Source organism: Hyaena hyaena, unplaced genomic scaffold (assembly GCF_003009895.1).
Source record: "Hyaena hyaena isolate Hyena2069 unplaced genomic scaffold, ASM300989v1 scaffold_382, whole genome shotgun sequence".
Classification (NCBI taxonomy): Eukaryota; Metazoa; Chordata; class Mammalia; order Carnivora; family Hyaenidae; genus Hyaena; species Hyaena hyaena.
In genome coordinates this window covers 1062423-1077300 of record NW_024081015.1, presented here as the reverse complement: position 1 = coordinate 1077300, position 14878 = coordinate 1062423, and the positions used below count along the sequence as shown (strand labels likewise).

General features: G+C 36.3%; 1 protein-coding gene across 4 annotated transcripts in view; it reads right to left on the bottom strand.

The window, feature by feature from the left end:
- The window catches only part of UBXN7 (UBX domain protein 7), a 61252-nt gene that overhangs the window by 7913 nt on the left and 38461 nt on the right, over positions 1 to 14878 (bottom strand). For all 4 annotated transcript variants that reach the window (XM_039250841.1, XM_039250842.1, XM_039250840.1 and 1 more), the window contains 5 exons: positions 11757 to 11903; positions 10437 to 10527; positions 9222 to 9349; positions 1674 to 2067; positions 1467 to 1546 (listed from right to left, as the gene is read on the bottom strand). In XM_039250841.1, coding sequence (XP_039106772.1) covers positions 1467 to 1546; positions 1674 to 2067; positions 9222 to 9349; positions 10437 to 10527; positions 11757 to 11903 — 840 coding nt within the window. The remainder of the gene's footprint in view (positions 1 to 1466; positions 1547 to 1673; positions 2068 to 9221; positions 9350 to 10436; positions 10528 to 11756; positions 11904 to 14878) is intronic.

Here is a 14878-nt window from a genome sequence, read left to right as displayed (position 1 = left end):
AAGTTATTCTTTCACATAACCAAAGATTGCCCCTATGGAAGGGCCTATATAACTCTTTAGATGGGGAAATATTAAACCTGTATCCAATAATTTAGGGCCATTAAGAGATACTAAAATATACAGGATAATGTTTGCTTCCCCAATAAACCCAATTTCTATTTGTAAAATTGCGGTCCTCTTTTTAAACATTTTATCAATTTCTTTCCTTCTTTTTATCAGAGAAGATATGCCCTTCAGTCTACCTACAGACAATCTTGCCTCCTGTGCACTGAATCCCTTCTTGCCTTTTTAGAAACCGTGCCACTATAGAATATTCCCTTTTGTAAGTATCTTCAACATCTCCTTCTCTACATATGCTTCTTATCAGATTTCAACATGTTCAGTCCTTCCTTCAATCATTTTTCTCCCTCTGATTATTGCCCATTCTCCCACTAGCTTCACAACCAAACTTCTCAAAAAACTGATCTATACTTGCTCTGTCCACCATCTCATCTCCCATTCCCTTCCAAATGTTAGACCAGAGTGATAGTTCTGGGTATCAACACCAGCGGCCACAGCCTACTTGTACTCAGAGTCTTGAAGAATCAAATTAACTATCTCCCACTGCAGCAAGCAGCTAGGTATGGACACCTGACCTAAGGCGGATTCACTCAGGGTAGGCTAAGTCAGTCAGACCTATTCTCTTTTCCAGGGGTTAGACAACACAGAGGAAAGACCTATTAGCTGTGCACTTCAGAGGAAAAGGCCCTCAGCATCACTATGATGAGCCATGTATAAGCTGAGAGGTAAATAAAAACCACCAGTATAGAGAGAGAGAATGGTGTGAAGCAGAAAATCACAAGAGGGAAAGAAAACAAGCCCCATGAGAGACACACAGAAAAACAATCTTGGTTCTTAACCCCTTTGCAGTTTCAGCTACTGGGAAACCTAAGAGTCCCACTATAATGTTCAAAATAACCACCCCACACCCTTTTTCCAGGTAATAATTTCAGTTGGGTTTCTATCCTATGCAGTCATGGAATAGAAAATCCTTGACTGGAGAGACCCTATGTAACTTGCCTAAGATAATTTAAGAAGGAAATAAAGTATTAGAATTAAGATTCACCACACTACGGGGCACCTGGGTGGCTTAGTCGGTTAAGCGTCCGACTTTCGCTTAGGTCATGACCTCGCGGTTCGTGGGTTCGAGCCCCGCGTTGGGCTCTGTGCTGACTGTCAGCTCAGAGCCTGGAGCCTGTTTCAGTCTGTGACTCCCTCTCTCTCTGACCCTCCCCTGCTCACACTATCTCTCTCTCTCTCTCTCCTAGAAATAAATAAAACATTAAAAAAAAAAAAGATTCACCACACTTAAGTTTCCAGTTAGAGGCCAGACTAAATACCATCTATTTCAAAGACTCATAAAGCCAATTATGCCAATCAATTAGTTTCTCTGCTTCAAGTAAACACTTCCAATTAGATGTACTTACTAGCAGTTTAGCTTGCTCTGGAAGAGTGATCTGTTCCCTTTTTCCATCTGGATACCGCAACATCAGCTGTGCTTTTGGTCCTAAAGGAAGGGTTTAAAAATATATATATACACAACAGCTTAAGACAGAAGATTAATTTAAACAAATATACAAATCTCTTCAGTATCATTCAAGTTTTAAGTAAAGCAGGTCTAGAACGTAACTCACCATTTACATCTATGCCCTCCACTATTCCATCTGATTTTTCCGGTGACATCTCCAGTATTTCTGAATCCACAGCTGGCAATCCTTGGTGGTTTGTGGCTGTTCCTGGCTCAGTTCTGGCTGGGGTCTCAGTCAGCGGCCTTCTATTCTCCTCTTTTCTATGCCCCAAATCTTTATGGGGAGATTTTCTGGACTTAGCAAGATTCTCTATCTCCTCTTCTTCATCAGAGCCACAAACGGATATGAACTCCTCACTGCCAGAAAAAAGTTCAGATTCAGATTCTTCATCTGAACGGCTATCCTGTTTTGTCTGTGTTGAATCAAAGTGTGTCTCTTGCAAGGAGGCTCTGATGGCAGCTTCTAGCTGGCTGTCTTCACTTGCATCTATAAGGCTCTCCTGCAAGTTGCAGTCATAAAACATGGGTGGAAAGAAAAAGAAAACAGTTAAACCCAACAATAGATAAAGTCAAACAGAACACAAGAAATGTAACAGCTTGCCAATATTATTTTCTGAATATTTCTCTTTACTAAATTTTAAGCTATTTAAGTGCAACAACTCTGTCTTACATAGTCAAGAGGGAATGTATATATTTTTCTTAAAGTCATCAAAATTTTATTCTATTGCAAAACATTCTATTGCTTGAAAGTCTAAGGTGGACCCCATCACATTCAGCTATATTGTAACTTTTGTTAGTGTCCTACAGTTCTTAAATGTTTTATTCTGTTTTTCTTTTCTTTTTCATTTTTTTCTCTTTGTGTTTCAGGTTGATAAATTTCTGTTGGCCTATTTCCAGATTGGGAATGTATATTTTAAAAACAAAAATAAAAACTGTCCCACAACCTGGCACAATGGTGTTGCAAGCACAAGTTTTGTTCACATCAAAATTAATAAAATCAATCTTGAATGCTGACAAAAACTGAGGACTGATGGATGTGGGGGGGAGGAGGGATGGGCATGGAGGAGGACACTTGTGGGGATGAGCACTGAGTGTTATGTGGAAACTAATTTGACAATAAACTATTTGTAAAAAAATAAAAAAATAAATAAATAAATTACCATTCATATTCTAAAAAAAAAAGAATAAGGTGGGATGATTTGTCCTATTTAATAATAAAACTTATAAATGTCAAAAAAAATAAAAAAAATAAAAAACAAACAAACAAAATTAATAAAATCAAGAAAAGGATTTATTCCTGGCCCAGAAAAATACAAGAATTAAGGTTTTAAATATAAGGCCAAAACACTAGTTTTTGAAATATTCAATACATGGGGCACCTGGGTGGCTCAGTTGGTTAAGTGTCTGACTTCAGCCTAGGTCATAATCTCACAGTTCGTGAGTGTGAGCCCTGCATCAGGCTCTGTGCTGACAGCTCAGAGCCTGGAGCCTGCTTCAGATTCTGTCTCCTCTCTCTGCCCCTCCCCTGCTCATGCTCTGTCTCTCTCTCAAAAATAAACATTAAAAAAAATTTTTTTTAAAAATATTCAATACAGAAAAGGATGTCTACCTTGCTCATTACTATATTCTTCAACTAGCACTGCTTTGACAAAGAGAGGATAACAATAACTCAGTAATCATCATTTTGTAAAAAAAAAAAAACTAACAGATCTGTAACATTTGAACCAAAATAAAACAACATATAATAAATAGGGAAAAACAACGATATTTTCCCAAGCTCATTTATAATGGTTTTCACTGTGATCATGAGAAATGCAAATTTCAACAGTTTCCCCCTAGTTTTGTAAAAGTTCTGTCACAAATATCACTAAACAGATTGAGTCACAAAATACGGGTTGTCTGAATGGAACTTACTTAGACTCTAACTCAAATCATTAAAAAAAAAAAATTATAAGGTATGAAAATTTTGTAAATTTTTTAAGTTGAACAGTAGACATCTCATGATATTAAGGAATTGCTGTTAAGTTTCTAACAATGTGTTACTGGTATTGTGATTGTGTTTCAAAAAGAATAGAGCCTTTATCTTTTAAAGATACATGCCAAAGCATTAATGAATAAACAATGAACTCTGAGATTTGTTTCAAAATAATGTGAATAGGATGGACTAGAAATGAAACAAGACTGGCCACATGCAAGAATTACTGAAATTAGTAAATGGATACATACAGGCTCAATAAATCCTACTTATGAATATGCTTAAAATTTTCCAAAATAAAAAGGTAAAAAATATATGGGGTCACTAACAAAAAACTAAAGGAACCTCATTTTGGCTTTTGTATCATATAGCAAAGAAATTAAGGAAAAAATGTTAAATAAATTTAAGGCAATCTACCACCAAAAAAGGGCAAGTATGTGACCTGCAATGCCTTTTAAGGGGATTGTAGGTTCATAATAATGACTTTGCACAACAGGCCAGTTTGATTTTAAAGCCTGTCTACTTGGCATGCCCTAGTGACTTCCTATCCAATATCCATTCTGTTTCCTTACTTACAGAATCCTAATCATGTCTATAAAAGAAAACACATCCAGCTAAAAAATTGATATGGAGCTAAAGAAGCACTTACAGAGAAATTACAGAACTCAACACATGTCATAGAAAAGTCTGAAATTAATGACTAAGTTTCCATCTTAAATTAAAAAAAGTACCCACACAGAAAAAGAAAATGAAATTAAATTGAAACTGCAGAGAAGGAAAGAGAAAGGACAGAAATCAACAACCCAGAAAACAAAAGAAAAATCATTAAAACCAAAAGCACGTTGTTTAAAACCGACGAAACTGATAAGCCTCTAACCAGATGGTCAGGAAAAAGAAGCTACAAATTACCAATAACAGGATTAACAGGATTGTTAAGGATGAATAACAGTCACCACAGACTACAGTCATTAAAGGGAATAACAAGGAAATATAATGGACAATTTTATGTCAATATATTCAAACCCTCAAGTAAAATGGACAAAGCCCTAGAAAGACAAAACCTACTAAAAATAAGTTCATTAAAGACGAAGTAGATACTTGAGTAGTCCTACATCTATTAATAAACTGAATCTGTAGTTTAAAACTTCCCACAAAGAAAGCTCTGGACCCAGGCAGCTTTACTGGTGAATGTCATCAAACACTAAGGAAGAAATTATCAGTTTTACACAAATTCTTCCTGAAAACAGAAGCAGAAAAAACACTTCCCAATTCACTGTAAGGCCAGCATTAACCTAATACCAAAACCAAAAGAAGACATTACAAGGAAAACAAAACAAATGACAAAGAAACTACAAACCAATATTCCTTATGAACATACAGTCCCAAGAATTCTTGACAGAATTTTAGCAAATCAACTGTATTCATTACAAACATACAGCTAACCTCAAAGTTAATGGTGAAAAAGTGAATACATTCACCCCATCATCAGAAGCAAGGTACGGATGTCTAGCTAAGAAAAAGAAAAGGCATCGAGATTGGAAAGAGAAAGTAAAATAAGTCTTTATTTGCTGGCAACACGACCATCTATATAGAAAATTCTAAGGGATCTACAGAAAAGCTACTAGAACTAGTAAGTAAATTTAGCAAGGCTTCAGGCTACAAGGTCAATATACAAAAACTGTAAAATATTGTTGAGAGAAATTTAAGACTTAAATAGAGATACATGTTCATGGATCTGAATACTCAATATTGTCAAGAGGTCAATTCTCTCCAAAATGATCCATAAAGCCAATGCAAATCCAATCAAATTCCCAGCAGCTTCCCTTGCTAAAAGGCAACCGATGGAATGGGAGAAGATATTTGCAAATGACATACTGAATAAAGGGTTAGTATTCAAAATCTATAAAGAACATAACAAACTCAACACCCAAAAAACAAATAATCCAGTAAAGAAATGGGCAGAAGACATGAATCGAAACTTTTCCAAAGAAGACATCTAGATGGCTAACAGACACATGAAAAGATGCTCAACATCTCTCATCATCAGGGAAATGTAAATCAAAATCACAATGAGGTACGACCTCATACCCGTCAGAGTGGCGAAAATTAACAACTCAGGAAACAACAGATGTTGGCGAGGATGCAGAGAAAGGGGAACACTTTTACACTATTGGTGGGAATGCAAACTGGTGCACCCCACTCTGGAACAGTATGGAGGTTCCTCAAAAAATTAACACAAAGGGTCTGAAATAACCAAACAACTAACCATGCAATTTTGAGACTTACAAAGCTATAGTATCACTAAGACGGCAAATGTTGGTATAAAGACAGACATCTCAATCACTGGAATAAGAGTCCATAAACCCACATATATTATCATTTTTTGACAAAGGTACAAAGGGCCATTCAATGGAGAAAGGATAATGTTTTCAACAAATGGTGCTGGAACAAGTGTACAGCCATATGCAGACAGACAAAAAGCCCCAACTCAACCCTATCCTGACATCATATACAAAACTTCATTCAAAATGGATCACTAACTTAAGAGCTAAAATATTTTTAAAAATGGGATAAAATCTTGGGTTAGGCTAAGATTTCTTAGATAAAGAGACAAAAAGCACAAAGTATAAAAGTTGATAAACTGGATTTCATGAAAAATTTAAAATTTGCTCTTCAAGGGGCACCTGGGTGGCTCAGTCGGTTAAGCATCTGACTATGGCTCAGGTCATGATGTTGCAGTTCATGGGTTCAAGACCCACGTCGGGCTCTGTGCTGACAGCTCAGTGCCTGGAGCCTGCTTCAGTTTTTGTGTCTCCCTCTCTCTGCCCCTCCTCCACTCGCTTGCACGCACTCTCTCTTTCTCTCTCTCAAAAATAAAAATTAAAAAAAATTTTTTTTTAAATTTGCTCTTCAAAACACTATAATGAAATGAGTAAGTAAGCAACAGACTGTAAGAAACCACATACCCAACAAACGCTTACCTAAGGAATTCCTGCAACCCACTAAGACACATATAACCCAATAAAAAACATGAGCCAGAGATCTGAATAGCTAGCATAAAAGCATCTGAAAAGGTGCTCATATCAAAAACTGCAAATTATACATTTTTAAATATGCAAATTATACATTTTAAATATTGCACATTAACTGCACTTCAATAAAGCTGTTAACTTTTTTTATGGGGCACCTGGGTGGCTCAGGTCATGATCTCATAGTTGACGGGTTCAAGCCCCACACCAGGCTCACCACTGTCAACACAGAGCCCACTTCATACCTCAGTCCTCCTCTCTCTTTGCCCCTCTCCCGCTCACACTCTTCCTCTCTCTAATAAAAATAAACTTAAAAAAAAAAAAAAAAAAAGCTGGGGCACCTGGATGGCTCAGTCAGTTGAGCATCCAACTTTGACTCAGGTTATGTTCTCACGTTCATGAATTCAAGCCCCACATTGGCCTCTGTGCTGACAGCTCAGAACCCGGAGCCTGCTTCAGATTCTGTCTCCCTCGCTCTCTGCCCCTCCTCCGCTAATGCTCTGTCTCTCTCCCTCAAAAATAAATAAAAACATTAAAAAAAATTTTTTTTAAGCTGTAACTTTTTTTACACCTGGCTGGCTCAATTGGTAGAGCATGTGACTCTTGATCTCAGGGTTGTAACTTTGAGCCCCAGGTTTGGTGTAGAGATTACTTAAGAATAAAATCTTTCTTTAAATTTATTTTATTTTTTTAATGTTTTATTTATTTTTGAGAGAGAAGCAGAGACAGCGTGAGCAGGGGATGGTCAGAGAGGGAGATACAGAATCCGAAACAGGCTCCAGGCTCTGAGCTAGCTCTCAGCACAGAGCCCGACACAGGGCTCGAGCCCATGAACTGTGAGATCATGAACTAAGCTGAAGTTGGACGCTTAACTGACTGAGCTACCCAGGCGCCCCTAAAATCTTTTTTTTTTAAATAGCTATAACTTTTTAAAAATAAAATAAACCTAAGGCTAACTTACCACACACATAAAAGCAAACAGATATGCCCAGATGACATGCAATGGCTTAGATGGACTGTAGATAACAACATTCTGTACCATGTAGCTTGATTTTAAAGAATGGCACTATAACAGACACTACTAGTTTCCTATCTCACATCCAGTCTTCTTTGCTTCCTTAACAGAACCTCAATTGCATTTGTGCTAGAAAATACGACCAGCTAAAATAAGCAGAAGTCTTATCTGTAGCTGTTTAATTTTGTATAGAGGCACTACCCCCATCTTCCTTGTCCATGCTTGGATATACTTGGGAGCAGACGTTCTATACTGTGACCATAAGAACAAAAGCCAATACTAAGGATGGGGGTTGGGTGGGAGGAAAAGGAGGAATCTGGTTTCTTGATGACATCCACAGGAGTCACATTCTAGACTGTCTGCCTCAACTTCTTTTTGAGCAAAGTAGTATCTTCCTTGTTTAAGTCATTATCTGCTGGTGGTTTTTTGGGTTTTTTTGTTTTTGTTTCTGTTTTTTTGTACACAGTTGATCAATATTTGTAACATTCAGAGAATTTGGTGCCAAAAGTGGGGTCTGAGGTGCTGGTCACCCAAACCATATCTGTGTATTCGTCCAATATAATGGTCCCATTCTTTCCCACTAAACGCCTTACTTTTGATAAGAGACCTGGTGAAATTGTTAATTCATGTTGTTGTAATTCAGCAACTCATAAGCTCAGGCTCTGGTTTTTGAAAATATCAGCCTTAGGTATGACTGCAAAAGATAAGAAACTCTCTTAGGGCAATTATTAAGACTCTCTGGGTTTCATTTGCCTTAAAAAAGAATTCTACCTAAGCAAAACTTCTCTGAATAATGAAAAAAACAAACAAAAAAAGTTGAAACAATGTTTTAGTTTTGTACTACTGTATCTACCTCAATAAAACTCTAAGGGGAAAAAAAGAATTCTACACCACCTCTTGGCAAGCACCCATACCATGCTGTGCCTGTGGGTACTTTACTCTAGGTAATAAACTTAAAGAACGGTTTCATAACTGCATGATATAGACAAATAAAGTCATATCCTCTAAAACTAATTTTATTCTGCCACCAAACCCAAATAGCTCCTACTACCAAATGAGACTCCCGTATCTTTGAACGTCTCTTACTCATCATTAATCTTGATTTCAATTATCAAACAGGTCTCCCTCATAACAGCATATTATAGAAATGAAGTACAGAAATAATCTCTGGGTGGGCCAGGGAGCCAGGCCCCAAAGCTATATAACCAGTACTAATGTCCAGCTACACCATGAAAGCTGTCTAGGAAAAATACCATTTCCACTGCTGTTTAAACTTAGATACAAAAGGCATGACACGTTGCCCCTGAAGAAGTGGATTCCTCTGTCACTGGGCTTGCCATATCAGTCTTCCTGCCTATTGGTACACATTCACATTGTTTACTTCTAAATCCAGGTCCAGTCACATGCCCTTACCCTAACTGCTAAGGAGACTGTGAATATGAATCTTATAATCTCACTGAGAAGATAGAACACTTATGTGGGAAATTATCAAAATATAAGGAGAGTGTCTAAGATGTGCAGCCACAAACTTAACTGTCCAATACTTATATTATTATCTTTACTCAAACATTTTACACAAGATATTTATATGCAATTACACTTAATTGTCCATCACCACTCCTCAGTCATACTTACTGAACGGGCACATTTTTTGGGGGGACTGCTAGAAAGTCCATCCAGTTGCCCATGTTCACCCAGAAATCCTGTCACTTGGTCCAAGAAAGAAGATACATCTAACTGGTGCCACTCTACTAGCTTCTGACCTAAAAATTAAAAACCAGGATATATAATAAAATCAATACACTTTACAAATATTCTCATTAAATATTTCTTTTGGCATATGCATAATTAAAATTTACTGGGAACACAGCCCCCACCCCTTACATAGTATGTTCATAAACGAGAGGATACATTAATTATAATCAACCGAAGAGATTCCTGGCTATCATGACAGAGCAGCTACTTTACCGCTGATATCATTAACTACCATTTAAGAAGAGATTCAGACAAAGCATTATCTGTATGAAATTCAATAATAAAATTAACTCTACCCTCTGCTTCTCTGATGGGATTACAACTAGCCATTGAACAATCTGAATATTTTAATGATAGAAAACCTAAGGAGATTCCTTATAAAATGACAAGAAAGAAAAACAGTTATTCTTTCAAAGGACCAAACTGTACAAAAATATAAAAATACTACCATCTCCCAAAGTTATCAGAAACAAACTCCTAAATATACACTTCACAGATATTTAAATATATCTCAAGGACATGAACAAAAACCCTTCATCTAAACTATTACAAATAATTCTAGGGATGCCTGGGTGGCTCAGTCGGTTAAGCATCCAACACTTGATTTCAGCTCAGGTCATGATCTCATGGTCTAGTGATCCAGCCCTGCGTCTGATAGTGCACTGATAGTGCAGAGCCTGCTTGGGATTCTTTCTCTCTCTCTGCCCTTCCCCTGCTCATGCTCTCTCTCTCTCTCAAAATAAATGAAAAAAAATTTTTTTAATTTTAACATTTTATTTATTTTTTAGAGAGAGAGAGACAGTGTGAGCAGAGGAGGGTCAGAGAGAGGGAGATGCAGAATCTGAAGCAGGCTCCAGGATCTGAGCTAGTTGTTAGCACAGAGCCCGATGTGGGGCTTGAACCCACGAACTGTGAGATCATGACCTGAGCCAAAGCAGGACGCTCAACTGACTGAGCTACCCAGGCGCCTCAATAAATATTTTTTAAAAACACAAATAATTCTGAAACTAGATCCAAGTCAAATATTAAAGGTCAATTATTTAGATAAGTGAAAGATAAATAAGTTAAAGGCTGTTAAGCTGACATAAATCTTACCTGTCCGTGGATCCAAGATAGAAACATAAGGAAAATCCCCTAGCTTGTAAAACTGTATGTATCTCTGACCTTCTTCACTGTCGTGATAAACCTGTTAAGTCATTGATATTACAAAAAAGTGTCAACTATATCTTTGTTAAATATACCAACAGTAATTAATTATCCAACACACCTTTGGTATATGTTAGATTTTTACTCGTATCTTAGAAAATGAAAGTCATCTGATGTGAATTCCTTCAACTTCCGGCCCTCAATGCCTCTGGAAACTTTTAGAAACATATCACTCTGTTCTTTCTCTCTTCCCAGTTCAGAAGAGGTACTGCCCTTCCTGTTCTAGTTATCTATCCATCTAGGTCATTCCTGACTTTCAAAAATACACAATCTTATTAAGTCACAATGTATATATTATATGGTTCAACTGTCTGGGCATAATGCTAGGCAAAGAGATAATCAACAGGTGCTGAATAAAAAGGTAACCATTCAGAAAAATAATATTGAATTTAGGGGCCTTTAACACATGAAAACAGGCAAGTCAGTATCTTGCATTGGGAAAAGAATTAAGTTCATTCAGAAGTTTTTATTTTCAATTTACTTTTCATAAAATAAAAAACCAGAGCAAGATTAGCTTGGTAATTTATATAAAAAGAAACTAGAACCAGGAAGACCCTAAGTGAAAAGTGTAAGGACACACAAATGGGCATATCAAGCTCAAGCTGAAATCCAGGCCTTAGTCAAAAGTTTTTCCATTACTCCAAGAACTTCTATATTTGTACTGTCAATTACAGTAGCCTCTAGAACATGGGGCATTGAAGTACTTGAAATGTGGCTAGTCCAATACTGGTTAAGTATAAAATACACACCAGATCTTAAAGATTTAACACCAAGAACCAAACAAAACCCCTTCATATTTTAATATTAATTTCATGAGAGAAAGTAATTTTAAATATATATTTAAATTAATTCCACTTATTTCTTTTGACCTTTTTAAATGTGGCTACTAGAAAAATTATGTAGCTCACATTGTATTTTTACTGAATACTATAGTTATACATTCTATCAAAATATATCAACTCTTCTGAGATATGAATATTCCATGGCTTACACGGCTTGGTTCTTTTTCCTCCTTCCCTTAGAAGTTCTTCATTGCTGACCTTATTTTCACTTGTCCTTTCCATTTCAGCCACTATGGGTGGTTTTACTTTTTCATATATCAAAACTTAACTGTTAATTTTCCCCCCATTTTATTACCTAATGCCTCTTCCCCAACATCTCATACTACAAAAGTAAAATACTACAAAAATTTTGATTCACTCTCCTTACCTGCCAGAAAATGAAATGTTCCCGGATAATATTCTTTACAGCTTCATTGCTCCATACATCACGGTTGAGGCACTGGCATGCAAAGTCTTGTACATTTTGAATGTTTATCATTAGCCACTTATTTTGCATCTGGCCACATTCTTTGGCCTGTAAGAGTAAAGTTATACAACATTTGTTAGAAACATTTTCTACTTGGTAACTGATATGTATTAGAATTCAGAAGCTGTCTTCATATAAATACTAAATTTTTTCTCAAATATGACATCTAGAGTTTTCAGTATCTACACATTAATTTGAGCACATGTATAGAATTATAAGTCCATTTTTTCAAATTTAAATGAACTGCTTTTCATTTCTACAGTGTTATTGTTCTAATGGCTAGATTTCTTTTGTACATTTAAACATCTTTACCTAAAAAAGATTCCACAAACAAGGTTGACAAGTCATGTAATTCTATCATATTATCTCTTCCAATCCCTATCCACAAATCTCTCTCCTTTTAAACAAATGTAAGCTGTAAGCATCTATTGCTATTTTATAGAATTACCCTAAACATTTCAGTAAAAGCTGCTGAGGGTTTCTTCCCTTGGGGTTATTATTCTGAAGAGCGGATTTCAAAAAAAAAGAGATCACAGGATCACAGACTATTTCAGAATGATCTCCAAGACTCCCCAGTGTATAGTACAAATATCAATTATGAGTGAGTACTTTTTGCCTCACAGTTCCTCATCACCACAAAGACCTAAGATATGTTGATGAACAGGAAAAGAATGGCAGAAAAGCAAATGAGCAAATGCTACCTCAAACCTCTGCACAAGTACTGAAATGAAAGCCATAGTTTTGAATAGTTTTGTCCTAGAATAATATTCTCTTCCTAATCAATTTGACATGGGAAAATCTTAAGAATCAGTTAACTCAGATGAATAACAATTAGAAAGCATATAATATCTTAGAAGTATCACAGAATGCAAAACTAAGAATACCTTCTGTTTTAAGATTTACACGTCTTGAAAATACTGTTATCCTATTTTTTTATATGAATCCTCCAGAGAAAATCATTTTTTAATATTCACTACTGAATCTATAAGTGAAAACCCAAGTTCTAAAAAGAAGTATCAATGTATTTGATCCAGGAAGCTGTATTTAACTGGCCATAGACTTATTTTAAAGCATACAAATATAATAACTCCTTGCTTCTAGGAGGCAGTAGTGCCCTACTTACTTTCTCACCTATAGCATGCATACAGATTTAATAAATAATAAGTAATTATACCCTTAATGGAAAAAAACTATTTGAGAATAAAGAAAAAATTAACACACAGGGTAAATTTACATCTGCCTCAACTTTAACACTTGACAAGGAAAAAAATGTATAAAATAAAAAATAATACAAGTCCAGGGGAGCCCAGGTGGCCAGACATTTAAGCGTCGGATCTCAGGTCTGGTCATGACAGCACGGTTCATGGGTTTGAGCCCACGTCAGCTCTCTGCTTTAAGTGCAGAGACCCGCTTTGGATCCTCTGTCTCTCTCTGCCCCTCCTCAGCTTGTGTGCTCTCTCTCTGTCAAAATAAGTTTTATTTTATTTTTTAAATCTTTCTTTCTTTTTGAGACAGAGAGAGAGAAGGGAAGGAACAGAGAGAGAGAGGGAGACACAGAATCCGAAGCAGGCTCCAGGCTGCTGTCAGCCTGTCAGCACAGAGTCGGATGTGGGGTTCGAACTTGTGAACCGTGAGATCATGACCTGAGCCACACTTAACTGACTGAGCCACCCAGGCGTCCCCTCAAAAATAAATTTTAAAAAGTTCAGAGTTTAAAAATGATGCAGAGTCATTTGATTTGTTTTTTTTAAAAATTCATTTATTCACATTTATGCTTTCATTGATCAGATTCATTCATTCATCAAGTATTTGAGTATTTATTATGTTTCAGGTACAGTTATGGATGCTGGGTTATAGCAGTTACCAAAACACAAAACCCTTGCCTTCATGAAGCTTACATTGGGGCAAAACCTTATAACAGCAAAACACCTGAAGATCTATTAAGAAACTACTGCTATAAGAAAGGAGCCACAGAAGATACAAACTTCATGCAAAGCAACAATGTCTGGACTAACTATAAGAGAGTCTTAACACAATCTCACTTAGTATACAAATTATATGAGTCAAGGGCTAGAGGTATAAGTGGACCATGGGACAATGATGAATCTTCTCTCTTGGAATCTGTTAGGCTGTTGAGTCAATATTTAAAAGCCATTACAGGGAGATGCAAGGTAAATATGGTTATACCAAACAGAGAGGTATGTGATGGGATTTATCAAGACAAGGGGGAAACAGTAAAGACTAACCTCTCTCTCTCAGTCCCAGACAGATCAGGAAAGTATGAAAAATAAGGATATAGAGGAAAAATAATTTGTTTCAATAATAAATGATATATATATAAAAAATGAATGCTAAGAAGGAAATGTTAAAATATACACAGTACCTTTTTATGGAAATGTTAATTATTTTTGTCCACATTTCTAGCAAGTACTTTTTAAATTCCTCTTAGTAATTAGGACTAGGTGCATGTGTAACTGAATGGCAACTTTAACAAATATGCATTTTTTATTAAAATAAGGAATATCAGGGAAATTGTTCTGACTCTTTCTATACAATGTACTCCAGATTATGCCATTCAATCATTAACAAAGATTTAATGAGGGCCAACCATGTGCCAGAAACTCTCCCAGCCACTGTGGAACAGTAAATAAAACAAAGTCCCTGTGTTCATGGAACTCATGGGCTAGTGGAGAAATAAGAAAACCTAAGAAATGTTTCGTTGCCCAGGTCAGATCATTCATCCTAAGTGCTATGCTCACTTAGCTCTAGCTACACTGGTTTTCTTGGCTGTATCAGAAACAGGCCTAAGTTTTTCCACTATCAGTACCTTTCCTACGATTCATAGCCCTTCACTCTGTTCAGGTTTCTATCAAATCTCATCCTTTCATAATCTTCCCTGATCTTACTATCTAAAAGTTCTGTTCTATCACAGTTCTGTCCTATCACAATTATAGACATATATGTGAAACATGTATGTGAAATTAACCTTGCTTTTAATTTCCATTAAGAACACTTGTACCTTT